We start from the raw sequence: 17,160 nt of genomic DNA on the forward strand, positions 1-17,160 counted from the left end.
CAGGAGTGTGCAGCCAGTGCAGAGCCCCTGTGCAGGACAGGACATAAACCGTAGAAAGAGGGTCCCCCACGGTTTTTTTCCTTCGTTCGTCCCCAACCTGTGGAGGCGCGGTGGCCTCATGGTTAGTGCGCTCCCCTCCGGATCGAATGGTCTGGGTTAGAGCCCTAGGGGCGTTTCTAGAAAGCCCCGGAAACTTTTCGGGTCCGCAAAGCAATTTTAAATTAATCTGTATCTAAAACAGAGGAGGTATATTACACCTGAAACGTTCTGTATGAAGAGAACCTCTCTTCTTATTAAGAATACGTAAATAAAACAGTTCTGTAATCAGAAGGTTTGAGATTTCGCTACGGCTCTCCGGGTGCGAAAACTTTTCGGGACCTTCGAAAAACGGGCCCCTGGCCTGGGACATTGTGTTGTATTCTTGGGCAAGACACTTTACTCTCGCCGTGCCGGCCTCTCTCCACCGCCTCCCAGGGGTATAAATGGGTGACGGCGAATTTAATGCCGGGGGTAATCCTGTGGTGGACTAGCATCCCATCCAGGGAGGAGTAGAAATACTCCCTAGTCGCTTCATGCTACAGAAACCGGGATAAGCAACGGCCGGGCCTGATGGGTCACTTGGTTCACATACAGACTTGACCTGTTTTTTACCGTTCCCAAACTACGGACGAGAGCCTCCACTGCTCGAACATGCTACGTCCTCTAAACTGCGCCAAGGATGCCCTACCAGAGTTCGGTTAGTGGTGGAAAAAGCGCGCTCGTGTGAACAACAAGTGTTGAGAGGATAAAAGATTGATTGAAAAGAACAAAATTTACACAGTTTAAAAGCCCGAAAGGCCCTGAGGTCAAGATGGGACAATTTCGACTCCAACGTCGTTCGTTTCACGCAATTTGATGCAAGCGTGCACCATACTAACCAACAATGAGAAAATGTTATAAGAAAATAATAACAAAAAACAAAACAGAAAAATGACGGAAATATCAACTGGAACTAAGCAATAGCACGGGATCGGATAAAGAGACTTGCTCTCGACTCACGGTTCCTCACTCGAAAACTGATTGGCGTGATACGGGTTTCAGGGGCGAAATTGCCGAAGTTAATTTTTTGAGTTACTCCCTTCCATGGCCAGTTAGCGTGAGTGGGAAACGTACTATTCAAATCGTTTCTTTTATTTATCTGTCTCTTCCTTTAATCCCACTTGCATGTTAAGGCAAGGATGACCTAATAACCCCCACAATAGGTTGCAGTGCAGTTGCAGTGAAACAACCCTGCGCGAGCATCTATTTGTGGTACCAAGGGAAACACATCTATCAGCACATTTTCCACTGCCATACTGGAATTGCAGTTGAAAAGTCAAAGGACTGAAACTATCCGCGGGGCTAATAAATAAAAAAAAAGATACGCATAATTTGACCACCCACATGATTGACAGATTGTATTTTCGTAAGACACCGAGATTTTAATTCGCCGCAAAAAGTGTTGACACAGTCATCCAACTTATAATGCACAGGGTTAAAGCTTATTGCTGCTTCTGCAAATAGCGCCAGGGAATTTAAATAACTTAACTGATTAAGAACGAGAAAAAGTATTTATAAATTCCTTGGTAGGTAGTTGAATGCGACTAGATCGACGTCCGTTCAGTGTAAGGCAACGCCGGGCGAAACTTCCAGCGTAAGTATATCTTCGTATTTTGAATTTCTGTAGAGAAAATGGCCTTAAACGTTCTGTGAGCTCACGATAGGAGCAATTTCTTAGTTACTGTAATCATGTCCACAATGGAAGCAAACAGCAACTTCAGTATGCATGGAAATTTAATTCTCTTTAAAGAGTCCATGAGGAAAGATTTCAAGACTTACAAAAATAGACTTTTCTGTGGGCGACGTTTCTTTCTGTTCATTATACAAAGAACATTTCTCAGTGTTCACGAGTGTACGGCCGAGAGTAAATACTCGAAACCGTCGATCCAAACATACCTTAGGTTCATTTAACATCATTCACAGGATTCTTACAGTTATCCAATTTGCACTACTGAGAAATGCTTAGAACAGTCCTTCGCTAAGAGCTTGATAATCTGATAAGAGGCAAAACTCGTTGCAGTCGAGAACTGGTTTCAGAGTTGACAAGCTACTGCAAATTAACTCTGTACATTAGCAGCCTCCACTTCCTACGAGACTCAAAGAGAGGTCCAGGCATACACGTCTTTCGCTTAATTCGTAGCTTAAACCAATGCGCGAAAAACATTCAAATAAATTAACATGATAAATATTCGAGAGGTCAATTCTCCTTACTAGCTAGCGCTGTTAAAAATTTCTTTTTACGTAAGTTCTGAGAAGTTGGAGATTCATCACCAAAATAAAAAGATGTTTTTTTCTCGTGCTTTTCCCCTCTGAACTTGTTCATCTGCTAACGATGTTTTTTTTTTTTCTGTAAGTTTGTAGGAAAAAGATGAAGACCAGTTTAATTTTACTTTTGGCAATAACTATAACAGGCAAGTAAAATAGTTATGATAACCCACTTTCTTAGACTGTGACAAGTCAACAAACTTGAAGACGGAAAAAAAGCTGAAGAATTGCGTATTTTAGGTTCACTCATGCCTTCTGTTCGTTCCATAAACTCACAAACTCACATACACAAACTCGCATACCCCCTCCTTACAAGCTTGTAAGGAAGGGGTATGTCAGTTCTTCATCAGTGATTTTTATTTATAGCTGTTGGGAACGTATATGCAAGGTTTGCGCACTGCCAATCACTCGCACTACAGCGAAGTGCATGGCGTATATATTCGGCTGCATAAACTTTATTTTTCCTCCTGATCATGACTAATACTTTCGAGAAAATTATGTGTCCTATAATAAACCGAGTGGCCGGGACTCGTATAGTGCAGTTTACATACAATCGTCGCATACCTCGAGGAGGATCCAGACATTACCACTCAAAATTAGCGCGACTGAGCACTCCGGAACTGCTTCTTAGCAAGCTCAATGTCCAAAATTTTCACATCTTCCCATCTTCACCTCTAAATTTGTTTTAACCCCTTGCCCACAGAAACGCTATCGCAAGCTTGCAAGGAAGGCTCAGTGATAGATGATCAACTTGGCCAGCGGCATGTGTGTCGTGGCGGGAAACTGATCGCTTGTCGCGTGAGGCGGGAATGGATCGGGATGCATCCCGGAGAGAGGTGAGTATAGTCTGTAGTCCAGTGTCAGCGTGAGCGCCCCTGTCAACCTCGTTACTAGGGCTTTTCCTTAGAGATTGGGAAATCCCTGGAAACGAGGTTGCGGCCTTCTTCCCTTCTCCATCTCACGGCTTTGACTTGCCCAACAATAAAATAAAACGCACTTCCTGTTAAATTGCAGAATAATTTGCGACAGACTGACCATCAGATTCTCTGTACCAGATGGCATCTTTTCATATATATTTCCCAAAATGCCCCTATCTTTTAAGTTTTTCCCATCCAGCTTCTGACCCAAACATGGCGATTTTTCGCGTGACTTCCCTTCCCCTTGTCACTTACGGATAAGAGCGCAGATTCATTTTCCACAATCCCTATTTCTCCTTTTCACCAGGTACCGTTTTATTCACACCCTGAAGATGGCATCTGAGCGACAAGATTACCAAAACCTTGTTAAAACACACACCAAGCAGTTCCGAAGCATTCATAACAAAAAGCAGTTCCTAGCGTGGCACCGTTGGTACCTCCTGAAGATGGAAAACATTCTGCGCGAAGTGGACCCAATTGTCACGGTGCCCTATTGGGACTGGAGTTTGTGGTCCGGTGAACCCTGGCTGAATGAGGTATTTCACTTCGGTTCACTTCTGTGACCCTGGCGGGATTTCAGTACCGTAACAGGTGGCATTTCGGTGGATGGGTTTCCCAATAGGTGCTGAACGAAGCTGCGAGAAGAATTTAATAGGGCCTGGCTGCTCCCATAAATTTTCTCGCATCTTTGCCGCTGATCTCAGTTCGCGGCTCCGCGGCCGAAAGTGAAGTACTCTCAAGCGTAATCCCACGAGCTATTTTCCCGTTTTCTTTGTATGCTTCTTCCCACGTCTCAACTTTCCGAGGCTATTTTTGACATTCTTAAACCTCTCTGACGACGTCATTGGCTTTTTTTCAGATTATGAGCGTGTGGAGCGATGCACCATGGGGTTTTGGCGGTAACGGTGGTGGAAGAGACAATTGTGTGTACAGCGGACCTTTTAGGAAAGACCAGTGGTGGTTACCTGACAGTGGATGCCTTAAAAGAAAGTTTAACGGTAAAAATAACGATTAAAACTATATCCCAGAACTTTCGCAGCCGCTATTTGGTTTACATTGTCACGTGGAACGTTACGGAAAATCGTTGCGTGACCACGCGTGACAATGCAAACAATGATTGACTGGGCGAAGACAAATTTCTAAAGAACTGCTAGAAAAATTTAAGCGTCTTGATTGGTTGGAGATCAAACTTTCAATCTGCATGGGAACCTCTTGAACTGAAAGATGTTACTCTCTTCACAGCCGTCTTATATGTTTCTTTCATTAATGAGCTCGAAGGACGGCGCGAAAACGCCGACGCAAGGACCACGCCTAGCTGATCTTGTTTTGGTCGCGCTTTTGATAATTTTAAGAAGTAATAGTTGTGTGAACTGAATAAGATATACAAAAATACAAATTTTATTAGGTTTGAATAGACTGCACTGATTTAAACGCAGTCTACACAGTGTAGTCTTTTATAAGTTATAGCGAGAAAAAGTGGTTAGATATTGAGAGAAAAAACGCGTTTGTGTGGCTAGAAACATATTTTCACGATGTAGTAGGAGGCGCGGTGACGTAATGGTTAGCGTACTGAACTGCAAATTGTACGTTCCGTAGTTCAGCACGCAGCAACAATCTGCTTCAACTTATTTACCCGCTTGAATTAAAAGTGCTCCGTCCTTGAGCAATTTTAAAAGTCTGATAATTAAGCATGCTTACTTGTATTTTCTTATTCCTTGGAAGTTTATAAAAATCTTTTATCGTATTTTAGCCTTTTAAATGTTCTTTAGGGTTTTAATAATTTTTTCGCTAATTTTAAATTTTTAAATTGTACTTAATTTTTAAATTTTATAACTTCTACATAGACTACATACATTGGAATACCGATTTTTCGAACCTCCAAGGGAAACGTAAATTATTGGTTCAAAAACTCGGATAGTTCAAGAAATCGACGGTAAAATTACAGTGTTCGACTGTGGAGAGGGAGACGACTTTTGGTTCAAGTTATCGCGAGGTTCGAAAAAATGAGGATTCGAGAAATCGGGATTACACTGTATCTTTATTTCCTAGCTTCATTGCTGAATGCACTACCCTGATAAAATAAAGTTAGTTACCTTACCTCCGGGTACGAGCCCTGGTGGGGGTCACTGCGTTATTTCCCAGGGCAAGACATCTTAACTTTCCCTGTTAGGCCCCTCTATATCCATCGAGGTCTGTAAATGGGTGCTGGGCGTTACCTTGCAATAAATGTAGAAACCAAGATAAGCTCCCGTGGTATGGGACACTTCGCTCTGAGGATAACTCACACGATAGGCACATTCTCTCTTTGATATGAACTCTTTTTATTCAAAAGGAAAACCACCAGATTGCATAGCAGTTCACAAATGCCTTCGCACCTCTTACAACAACTTCCCCGAATTTGAGAGGACACTCCGCGTCAACTTACACAACGACATGCACTGCAGAATTGGCGGGAATACTGGAACCATGTGCGGCATTTATTCAGCCAATGCCCCAGAGTTCCTTCTGCACCACGCCTTCACCGACAAAATCTGGACCGACTGGCAGAAGAAGGGTAGCCGCTACAAGAACGCTTACACTCAAGGCACCATCAAACTGTATGGAATATCCCCCCGGCTCAGGCCTCAGAACTTGTTGGATCAGTTCAAGCAGCCCGGAGGGGTTTGCGTGTTGTACGACGACCCTACTCATGAGAGCTACAAATTGTGTCATGACCAGCTGGCTAGTCTGAGCATAGCAGAGATTGATGCCATTCCCAGACGATCGTTCACTCGGCTGAGCAACCTAGAGTTTGATTTGTTCGTGGCGAACGAGAGGGAAAGGACCATGGCGAACAGAGAGATGCAGAAACTCGAACCCAGGCACGTCTTGTCCAAAAACACGAAGTTGAATTCGCAGGATAACAGATTGGGATTCAAAGTGGAAGATGTCAAAGAAGCAACAGAGAGAAAGAGGAAGAAGAGAGGAGAAATAATCAACAGCAAACAAAATTAATCAACGTGGTTACAGCACAGCAATGACTCACAGTGAACGGGAGTTAACATAACAAAAACGTCCATTTGAACAGTTCTTAACTGACTGTCGAGCATAACTCTGTGTTTCCTTTGGTTTTTTGTTTGCCGAGATCTGTGATTGGTTGAAAGGACGTCATGTAAATTGTTCTAATTAATCACCATTAAACACTAGGCTTTTCTCAACCAAACAGGAGCAAAATAAAACAATTGCGGCTTGACTTAGCTGGTTGAACCTTTTTTGCCTCTTCAGTTCTGATTAATAAATTACACTCTTTCTGTATTGTGACTGGCTAGTGGAAATACAACATCATTCAAAAACATGTTCATATGTTGTTGTGATCAAAGCGCTTAGCTACACCTAGCTAATAAACAGGCATGCACTTAGACTGCCGCATAAACTTGTTATGACAGTCATTTCAAAACAGTTCTGTAAGAAGTATAGTCAAATTGTTCTATTCATTTAACCCCCGGTAACTTTTAGATGTAACTGAAGGAGGTTGTTGTTGTTGTTGTCAAGTTTGTTATGATGCTTAGAAGCTCATAGGTATTATCTTTTTACGTTTTAATGAACGAACAGTTTTTAAAGTTTAGTTAAGTTTCGCAGGTAAAATGTCCTATAAACAAAGATGGAAAAAAGAATTTTGCAAACCCCTTTTCATTCGTTTGATATTAGACAGTCTAGAGAGAAACGCCACGGGGGAAGGGGGGTGGTACTCTACAAAGTTTTAAAAGGGGAGGATCCGCACCCAGGTCCAACCCTTTTCTATACCATTTTGACAGAAAGAGTACCTCTTTTGTATACTTCTAATAGAGAAAAGACTTTCCTTTAACATGCTTTCATAACCAGCCCGCATTATGAATAAACCGCTAAGAAATGAAATGTTCTTGCCATTTTCGTTTAGCGCCTAATAAATGAAATGATACAGCCACAAGGTGCGTCCGTTCGAAATATTTCAATTAAAGGCTCTTTAAAAGAACTAAATGGCAGATTTCCCTACTCTTTCACATACCCAAACTTGTGAAATCCCTACCCTTTTGTATACCTGAGCATGCCCATTGTTCTTGTTCCTTTACTCAGTGTTTTTTTTCTTCAAGTTGTTCTTGTTACTCTTGATGTTGTTGTTCATTTTCTTGATTTTGTACTTTTTCTTGATGTTGCTTTATTTTTTATCGTTTTTTTTTTCTTGTTTTGGCCCTCTTTATGGTCTTAATCGTTTTCTACTTGCAGTGTACTTGCTCCTGTTTGTACTTGTTCTTGCAAATGTTCTTGTTCTTTTGTTTCTTCTTGTTCTTTTTGCCGAATTCTTCTTGTTGTTGTCCGTGCTATTTTTTCTACTTACCATTGTTGTTTTTCTTGTGATCAGACACTCCCAATCGTAATGTTTGGATTTCAGTATGATGCCTGTGTCATTGGTTTATATTCGATTCCATATTTATCTTTTAACGTTAATATAATTTTACATAACTTCCTTGCCTGACCATTTCACACAAAAATTGTAGCATTTACTTCAAAAAATAAGGACAACATGGACCCATAGGCAATCACTGAATTGTCCCATGTGCTTCGATGCCAAAGGAGGATGAGGAGAACTGGTGCAAAGGGAATTCTTTTCGCGCCTTTTTCCATTCTCGTCCCCAGAGTCATTCGGGTCTATTAGCCCTAGAGGACTGGTAACAGCTAAGACCTCCACGGGCCAAAAAGACACGAATGGCCCTGGGGACGAAAATACCCCTTACCCCTCCCTGCTTCTCGGCTTTTTGACTCCCCCCCCCCCCCCTACACCCTGGATCTACTTTTTGCCTCGCCCTATGTTCTCTCGCCACTTTAAGTTTAACTGAGAGAATTTAGGGATCTCTCGCAAAAAATGTCTGTATTTTAAGCCTTAATTCGATACGATTTGGCACGAAAGAATTTACAACCAAAAGAGGACGGTGTAATTAGACACGAGATCTTTTATTCGTAATATCTGGAGGACTCTCCATCAGTCAGCATTCATTCCTACGGAAATCTACTACAGTTGTGGAAACAAGAATGGATATCTTGATGAAGTAAGTCTAGGAGTTAGTTACATTACTATGGCAGTGGTACTCCAAGTCTGGACGCCAAAATTTTCGCTTGTTGTGTCTATTTTTCCTTTCGCGCGAGTTATGCGAAAGTACACGTCATCACTGTAATTTCCACACGCGCGTAAGTCACTAGTGAATACCTGCGCCTCACGTTCCACGTTCCACGCTCGCTTCTTGCGCTTCTTCCTACAAAATGTTTGGGCGAAACAAATCGACGCTTTTTTCCTGCGTTCTTCAGGACAAAGCGGCAATGAACGGCGGGTCACTGAGCTATATCACTGTCAGAGGTTGGGTCGGTAATTTGAAAATAGCGAAATATTCATTTTCTCCAATATTGAGGGAGTCGTCACAGCTGGGATCGCGAGAAATTTAGTAAACCGAGCAAAATCATGCCGAGAAATAAACGTATTGCATTAGCAGTTAGCATTAGCTAAATCTACTGTTTCGGGAACCTATTTTAACTTAGTACGTTACAGTGAAATCTCGCCTAAGTTTTGTGTCAAGTCATAAGAGCATTTTCGCTAAAATAGGCCTTGTTTTCAGAGAGCTTTCACTGTTGCCACGAAGCCATAAGGAGGCCAAAGAGCGGCGAGTGAAAACAATTTTTCACCCAGAAATTTTAATTTACCGTTCCCATTTGGTATTGCTTCGGTTTAAAAAGTAAAACCATCCGAACAGAAAATAATTCGCAAATATATCGGAAAACGAGAAGAAGGTACGAGGGAGCGACTGTTTATCAATCAGCGATTATGTCTGACATCATGGAGAAACTGAGAATTTCAAGCTATAGTTTACAAGGATTTCATTTTCAGTCCGGGTTCTTCAGATGAACATTGAATAGTGGTAGAGCCTACTGGAGAGCAACATTTAACTCTTTGTGAATAATGCCAGTGAAATTGGAAGTTCTCAACTAAATCATTTCTGAAAAGGAACTTCTTTTACAAATATACTTTAATTACCCTTTCAACTGGATTCTGGTTCAAAAAAATCGAAAACGAAGTTAAACACAAAGTATTCTACCATAACACGCTGGGTTTAAAGAAACGCGACATCCCCTTACAGTTTTATTTGTAGGACACGAGACGGGCAGGAATAAATATATTTCCCGACAGTACCAGGATATAACAAATGTTTAAGGAGTTAATATTTTGTGGCATGGTACGAAGACCCTTGGTGGTCTTGGTGGCTTTTCATAACAGCGAGTGGCGAAAAGTCGAGAAGATATTTTTTATCTTTTATAATAATGTAAACTTTTATTTAGTCACTGAAAAAATGCAGCATACAATAGACAAGTACAAAATTAAAATGCAACAACTTTCATTAAATTGTAACAGGTAAAATAAGTAACGAAAAGAACTATTGCACGTAGTCTATGAATCTTCTTCTAAGATCTTCTACCAAACCGATATTCAAAAGCCATTATATTACAAATAGGGGTGGGAAGAGTAGATTGATGCCTGCCGACATGTTAACTATTGTTGACTTGGAGACACAGGTATTTCTCGATGAGTAAAAAAATAAATAAAGATGCACTGTGAGATGAATTAGGACAGCTTGAAGAAAGTGAAGGTGATTTCAAAGTGAAAATGCGACGGAGGCAAATTATGCTGGGCGAGAGTCGCTGAAGAGAGCCGGAGAGAGAGGACCGAGAGAGGGCGAGACCGTCGAAAACGCCGAACGAGAACATCAAGAAAACACAGAGAAATGTGGCCCCTAAAGTGGACTGACCAAAGGAATAGCGACTGAGCAATCACACGTTTCAACTCCTTATGAGAACTTTACAGAAACCGGGATCGAGATTGAAGCACGAAACAAGTATTGGAAGTAGCGAGACGGAAGACAATTACGTAACGAAAAATACGGTTGCTTTTCTTTTTTCAGATCAGCGACTTAACCAAAGAAGTTCAAGAAAAATTGCGTGCCTCGTTCTTTGAAAGCACATGTACAGGCTGAGCTGTCGGTTAAAAGTCTAGGAACCTGAGCTTAACTTACAAAAATCTTCATTGTATGTTATGGTTGAGACTACGTTACCAATTACTAAAACAAGACATACTGGCAAAGGAGAGGAAAACTCTAGAAGTAAACATGACTGGACCGTGGAGAAGAAAATCTCAAAGCCAATACTAAATCGCTACTTACAAGGAGCAACTTTCTATACATTAACAGTCGAGAATCTTGCATTGAAGAAAAAAAGAGCTTCACATCTCTAGAAGACCCAGACAAAGAGATCACTTTGAAAACAGAAGAAATGGGCTGAAGAGAAAAAAAGGTACTATATGTAAAAGATAGACCATAACCAAATGAGCTAGTAAGGAATATGAAAAAAAATTATCACTTAGTCTGAAAACTAAGATGTATTTTAAGACCGGATGAATGAACAGAAAGGACTATATATGAGCAGGAGAGGGATTTTCTTCTCATTGTTGATCGCCCGGTCGCCGATTCCGACACCAAAGTTTGAGCAGGTTTAATTCTAGTGATGAGAGCACGCGGGATCAGAGCGCGTTGAGAGCTCGCGATCCACTGAACTGATATTAAGTCTGAGCTTCCCTCTCGCCTGTTGCATGATCTCTGAAAGTCTTTAAGTAAAAGGCGGGCGCGAAAAAAATAATTAGGTAAGAAAACACGATAACGAGTGTGATAATTAGTAAATGATATTTTCATCATGATTCGCCCGCGCACGTTTTTTGTTATACAACTGTTCAAAGCAAACTATATCGGCTAAACTCGTGTAGGGGAATAATGCACTTTTTTTGTCAAATAGCCCCGGGGCGAATTATCACCTTCCGAGATCGGTTGTAAAACCGACAGAGAAAATACTACCGAAACTTTGTGAGATTACCAACAACAATAGCGCTACATAATATTAGCCAAAATGTCGCTTTAAGAAATGTTTTGTTTATTCTTCACGAAAGTCACCCCTTACAACCCCCACTTTCCGTATAAATATTCTGAGATTAAATAAATGTTTTAGTCAGTCTCACAGATCACTAACAAGCTAACAGATTCGTCACCTTTCATTTTAAGTTTGTGTAGCTTTGCGTAACATCTATGTTGACCTATGCTGCATTAATTGTGAAGAAGAAGAACAAAAACAGTTCAGTAGTTTGTTTGTTAAATTCACCTGATTCAGTCTAATAATTTATGGCACCGCATGAAACTGTCGGTTACCACAATGAATTGATTGTTTTTGGTCTGCTCTAAAACAAATATTTCCTCAGACACGAAAAGTCATCAGCCTCGTAATTATTCAATCAGGCTTATGCCACTTTCCCTTCTGTAATACAGTCAACATTTCGTTAAGCTATATCATGCCGTCATTTTTTGAGTTAAATTTTCGTCCGTGAGTCTGGAATCTAAGTGGAAAGTCTGGATTTTACTTTCTTCAAAAAGCGAATTTTCAGGTTTGCCACCAAGGAGTACTTTAATTTGATGAAACAAGATTCCTACTACTCTGCCAAAAGCCGGGCGAAAAACTGACTAAGAAGAAGAAAAAAAAACTATACAAAACAAACAAATTAACTGCCAATTTCTTCTTTGGACACTGTCGAACAGAAATCTGATAATTTACTGAGGTCATATTGAAGCCCCCTTTTCGAAAAGGTTTTCATTCAGATCTCGATTGTTTCGAATTGCCAGTTGCACTTTTATGAACTGAGTGGCTCTAAAGAGAATGCTGCTAATCAGCGTTAAAGGTTTCTAACTCTACAGGTTTCTCGCCTCTCAGGAACTAAAAAGATGCGGGCGTTATTACGCGTGTCAGCGTTACATATTAAAATGGTTCACAACACGTTTTTTTAATTTTTTTTTTTCGTAAAATGAGCGTTTTTCATTTTTTCAAAACTCTTCTTTGGAACGGTTTTCTTTCTCTTTTAAGTGCACGACAGACTGAGACTGAAGTTTTAAAGTTGCGAAGATATATTTCCTTAATCGTTCTGAGAATGTTCCAAACATGGAAAATGTCTTCAGGTTTGTTGGTTTGCTTGTCAAATATCGATTACTGACTATTCGTGCGCAAATTGATTGTCTTGCTGTCAGCACTGACAGCCGGCAAGAATGTTGAAATTCACGAATCAGGGTGGTTGAGTTCATTGCCATTACGGCAACTTTCATTACTTTCCCTTCGTTTCTTGTTTGTAAAATCGGCGAGTAGGCAATCTATCTATGTGAAAAAACGTGTGGCCGTCACTGCACACACACACAATATATATATATTTTCACCTTTAGTCAGTCTGTTAAACATTTCATTCCCCTGACAGCTGAATATAAGTTCAGTTTACATTTTTGAAAAGTCCGAAACACGTTCATGTAACTTGTTTCACCTCAAACGTATCAACCAAACAATTCACCGCGTTGAGAGAATTGTGATCAGTTGGTATTCAACCCTCAAAGCGAACAGAGTTCCACTGAGTAGAACGTAAACCTCCTTCTCGAGATTCAGAACATGAAGTTTGTTCCTGTAGCCGTTTTCTTGGCGTTCGCCTTGGCGATTGGCGTGGATTCAGCGTCCGTCAGCCTTTCCAGCAGCCAATTGACGCTCAATGGTAACGCTCAAATTCAGTTTTACGGTCCTAAAGAAGAGATTTGGGCTGGTTTGTCCAACGGTAAAAATTTATGATTCAGTTTCTTGTATTCAAAATCCACTCTAGCTTAGTAAATAAATTTCGAATTTTAGCTCGGTACGGAGGCTCTGGAAATCGAAGAACAAAACGTAATACGCGAAGCACGAGTAACACGCTTGTCATCTGCAGTGTCAACGGCTGGGCTTGGGATGTTTAAAGTATGTCGATTAAATTAACATGAAATCTCATACAATATTACAGGAATATTGAAAGACCCAGTTTCATTTGACACAATTATACTTTTTACGGCAATAGTCTGTATACTGTTTTTTTGCTTCATTAACTGACATTTTCCAGAAAGAAAACTACGCAGTCGCGTATATTTTAATAGCTACATGCAGAAAAAAAATAATTGTGAGTTGTTCTATGTTTACTCCTCAAGGCCACCGATACCCCATCCTCAATAGTGGTGACATGATTGCTTTGCGCTCGTCCTATCCTTCAGGCAGCTACTCGAAGTATTGGATGCATTGTAGTACATCTTACTGCTGGTATTCTACCTGCAAGGGTACTGTTATGACTTCAGCGGCGTGGTCTGGCTGTTCAAGCTACATGTATTTTTACATCCATGCCATGGGAAAGTTGGACGGACAGCCCATTAACAGTGGCGATACTGTATCGATAAGCTCCAAGGCCCATGGAACCAGCTACCGGCTCTATTGTAGCACATCTTCCAGTTACCAATGTCGCATGTATTCGTAAGTGCTGAACAATCTACTACCATTAAATCCATTAACAAAAAAGGGGATCACATAAAAAAAGGCACAGCTTGCGTAGGGCGAAATGGCCCGCATTGCTGGAACTTATCTCGGTTTCAAATTCGCTGGTACCTCTTTATAAACCTGTGTGGGTAGAGTCACTGTCGGCGAAGTGTCTTGTCCAAGAAAATGCTGTGAACCCAGCCAGGGTCCCAGTAAAACCATTGCACCAGAAATGTGCATTTACATAAAAATAATAAATAAAGAACATACTTCTAGTCGCTTAACGCTTTCAAGATCCCAATACCCTGGAAGACAAGAGAAGGGAAATCTCTGTCCCGTTGGGTATGGTCCCAATCAAAAGACTAAGAAAAATCTCAGTATAGCTGCTGGGCAATTTATAATTATTAATATTCTATGCCAAGTCATGAACCAGAGAAAATCTGTGTTTCTTCAGGAGTACCAGCAGCCTGTCAGGGAACACCTGGTTCAGTTACAACCACGTCACTTTCCAGATCTTCTCCAGGAACGCTGTTGATGGTACCCCTATCCAATATGGTGACATAGTGGCGTTCAAATACCCGTACGCATTCAACAACGCCTGGTTGTACTATTACAGTAGCCGTTTTTATCCCCGAAGTTGCAGCACTAGCAACAAATCGTCGTGTGCCGCTGAAAACACCACCACTGGCTTCAGGATCTTCAAAAAGCTGTGAAGTTTGAACTTCATGTCTGGAAGCTTTTAAAAAAGAAAAGGTTTCAGCCATAAAGTTCAAGCTTAGCATGATACGCTCGTATCAGGGGCTGATAGTTGCTTAAAGGGTCCTAGCCAGCCACACCTTTAGTTTTGTTTTGCATGCAAGAGTTTGGCTATTATATTTTATTGGGAGCATATCGAAACGAAGGAAATCACTGTGTAAGTACTAAACATAATTAAACATACTTTCAGGAACACAACTTCCAGCAAAGCAATAAGATACGCTTCACTGTGCAGAATATCAATAATATCGATGACATAAAAAATGGCGGAGGCTGACTAGGGTCCTGTAATAGTCTTCATGGCAACCTGAGAAGAACAAAGTGCTAAGTTTGGACTTTATGACTGAAAGCTTCTTAAAAGCTTTTGGCCGGAGTTGCCCGTTGCAAGTTAAACTGTATTTTACTGTTTCTCAGAAACAATTAAAGGGATAATGTTTCACATAACTTGTGTTAGTACATAGTTAAGTTTTCCCTGTCTTCCCCTTTAATCGACTCCTTTCAAGAAAAAAAAATTTTTTTTGCAAACCCCGTTCACAAGCAAAGTACACCTCAAGTCAAGTTTCAAAATTTTCAACTGACCTTTTTGTTTAACAGAATTTTTCGTTGGGATAGGCCTTTGTGATCTAAAACTTCACCCCTTATCTCAGTTCCCGTGAAGTGCAATTTGTAAAAGTTTTCAGGCGCTTTCACATATATAACTACTAAAAATTATTTCAACTTCTTCTAAAATTGATGGAAAAAATAAATAATAAAAAAAAAGAAAAACGAAGGGCAAAGGATTTAGTAAAGAAAAGCAAAAAAGGGGAAAGAAAGACAAAGATATTCCATATCACAGGGTCCCAGGGGGAGGGTCAGTGGACCATGAGGGCATCATTTTTTTGAGCCAAAAACTCAAGGCTTTTCGTTTCTTGAATCTCGGACAAAAATGTCAATTTTCATTCACTGGAACCCTGTGGCAGTGCTAAGAAGTACTGGGCCCCTATTTTGTTGTCTTGGAACCCTCTTTCGGATTAGGCCAAATTCCTGAGCCTGGGGGAGGGGGGGGGGGTCTCTACAAGGTGCTAATCGAGAAGGGTCCAGCCCCTCACACTTTTGGTTTTTAAAGTGGAAAAATTACACCATTTATTCCACATGGGATTCACTAGTATCTCATTTTGTAGTTTTACTCATGCTGAGAAAATAATTTATCATTTAACCCGTCAATCCCAAGAGTGATCAAAATCTAACTTCTCTTTACAATATCAACATACTGCCGAGCAAAAAGGTGATGAGAAGAAAGATGTTCATCAACTTTTAAAGGAGTTGTTGTTTTGATGTACTGCCAAATTCTCATAGCCAACATGAGAAAAAATGTATGTCAAGATTTCACTAAGCTAAGGAGAATTTCAATCTCTTTCAGCTTGGGCATACTTGTATTTTTTCCTAAATCCTTAAAATCCTTAAAAATGCTAATCTAAAAAACAAATTCTCGATTTTTACAATATGGACTTTCCCATGGAAGTGCTATCCAGTTCCAAGGTTATGGTGAACATAGTCACACAGCTAATATATATTTAACTCTATAAACAACCCCAAAAACATGCTCCCCTTTTTGTACCCAAAAGTACATGCCATGGATTTTAAACCACCAATTAACTGCATTTATCTCATAAATTTATCTCATAAATTTATCTCATAAATTTTCATAAATTTTCAATTTCTCCAATGCCATGCACTTTCTCATGGAAGTGATTCCTAATAGATTGCTATCCAGTTCAAAAGATTCCAAGGTGATATGTTGACTATGGTCAAACAGATATATTAATCTAACTCTAAAACAATGCCCTGAAAACATGTCACCAAAGTCATCTTAGATGTCTTAAGTAAGTAAGTTAGCAGTACTGTAAGTAATGTATTGTACTGTATCATATCGTAATGTTGATTATTGTAAACTTTATTAAAAAAAACAAAAACCAGTCATCTTAGATACAAAAGCCCTCCGAAATTAACTAATAAGGTTGCTTGTGGCAAGTCTATCTAAATGCCAGTAGACTTCTAGCTACTAGCTCTTTATGTGTATTGACTATTAATAATTAATTGGTAATAGTACTCAAAATGATTATTTAATCGCAAATAATTAATACAAGTAAAGAATTCGTTCATGGTTAGCGTGCATATATCAAGTCATGGAGAGCACCAAAGAAATGTAAGAGTTGCTTGAGGCGCAGCTGAGAGCACCTTTAACTCCTTGAGTGCTCTGCAAACTTCCCAAGTGCATCCATAACATGATATATGCACAGCTAAAAGCATGAACCAATTCTTTCATAACTGCAAAGCATGTTTTATTTGCGACTGACTACAAAGTTCTCACAATGCACAGTAAAGGAAAACAGAGGATCCAGTTGACTGGTTAAAAACACGCCACAATCAGTTAACCCTTTGAAAACCAAACTTTCGCCAAAAAATACCTTTTTTGACCATTTAGTCAGGTTTTTTAGCTCCTTACTAAAAGGAGAGATTTTTCAAGGAGTAGGTACAAAATTGAGCAACATTTCAATTCTGGGCATGTACATAAGCCAAGATTTGGACTTAGCCTAGCCTAGTACTACTATCTGCTTATCAAGAATATCTAATGACATTTAAATTGATGACGTCAAAAGTGGTACAAAGAGCATGACCATTAATTACACATATATGCATAATTGGGGCTCAAAGGGTTAAGCGATGGTTGAACTAAATGCTTCATCTAGTTTCTTAAATT

The 17,160-nt window shown here is 40.1% G+C and overlaps 2 protein-coding genes across 3 annotated transcripts; both read left to right on the forward strand.

Annotated features, from left to right (window-relative positions):
• The first annotated feature begins 1,092 nt into the window (after positions 1–1,092).
• LOC145463935 (tyrosinase-like) lies at positions 1,093–7,409 on the forward strand. The gene is made up of 5 exons (XM_081447725.1): positions 1,093–1,672; positions 2,433–3,179; positions 3,568–3,796; positions 4,120–4,258; positions 5,593–7,409. Exons 2-5 carry the CDS (start codon positions 3,163–3,165, stop codon positions 6,252–6,254), a joined length of 1,047 nt encoding a protein of 348 aa, XP_081303851.1. The 5' UTR covers positions 1,093–1,672; positions 2,433–3,162; the 3' UTR covers positions 6,255–7,409.
• A 4,993-nt stretch (positions 7,410–12,402) lies between these two features.
• Positions 12,403–15,832, forward strand: LOC145462565 (uncharacterized). Of its 2 annotated transcripts, none has more exons than XM_081446118.1 (3): positions 12,403–12,945; positions 13,346–13,661; positions 14,119–15,832. In XM_081446118.1, the coding sequence occupies exons 1-3, from the start codon at positions 12,786–12,788 to the stop codon at positions 14,375–14,377; spliced, it is 735 nt and encodes a 244-aa protein (XP_081302244.1). In that variant the 5' UTR covers positions 12,403–12,785; the 3' UTR covers positions 14,378–15,832. The 2 variants fall into 2 exon arrangements, with proteins under 2 accessions (XP_081302244.1, XP_081302245.1); XM_081446119.1 differs by having other exon boundaries at positions 12,403–12,885.
• Positions 15,833–17,160: the final 1,328 nt, after the last annotated feature.

The sequence above is a fragment of the Orbicella franksi genome, chromosome 12 (assembly GCF_964199315.1).
Source record: "Orbicella franksi chromosome 12, jaOrbFran1.1, whole genome shotgun sequence".
Classification (NCBI taxonomy): domain Eukaryota; kingdom Metazoa; phylum Cnidaria; class Anthozoa; order Scleractinia; family Merulinidae; genus Orbicella; species Orbicella franksi.

Excerpts from the sequence above, each read along its gene's own strand:
- LOC145463935 (XM_081447725.1), top strand. Across the intron at positions 3,797-4,119 it reads GTGAACCCTGGCTGAATGAG|ATTATGAGCGTGTGGAGCGA; the intron begins GTATTTCACTTC and ends GCTTTTTTTCAG. Across the intron at positions 4,259-5,592 it reads CCTTAAAAGAAAGTTTAACG|GAAAACCACCAGATTGCATA; the intron begins GTAAAAATAACG and ends TTTATTCAAAAG.
- LOC145462565 (XM_081446118.1), top strand. The coding sequence starts at position 12,786 with ATGAAGTTTGTTCCTGTAGCCGTTTTCTTGGCGTTCGCCTTGGCGATT. Across the intron at positions 12,946-13,345 it reads TTGGGCTGGTTTGTCCAACG|GCCACCGATACCCCATCCTC; the intron begins GTAAAAATTTAT and ends TTACTCCTCAAG. Across the intron at positions 13,662-14,118 it reads TACCAATGTCGCATGTATTC|GAGTACCAGCAGCCTGTCAG; the intron begins GTAAGTGCTGAA and ends GTGTTTCTTCAG.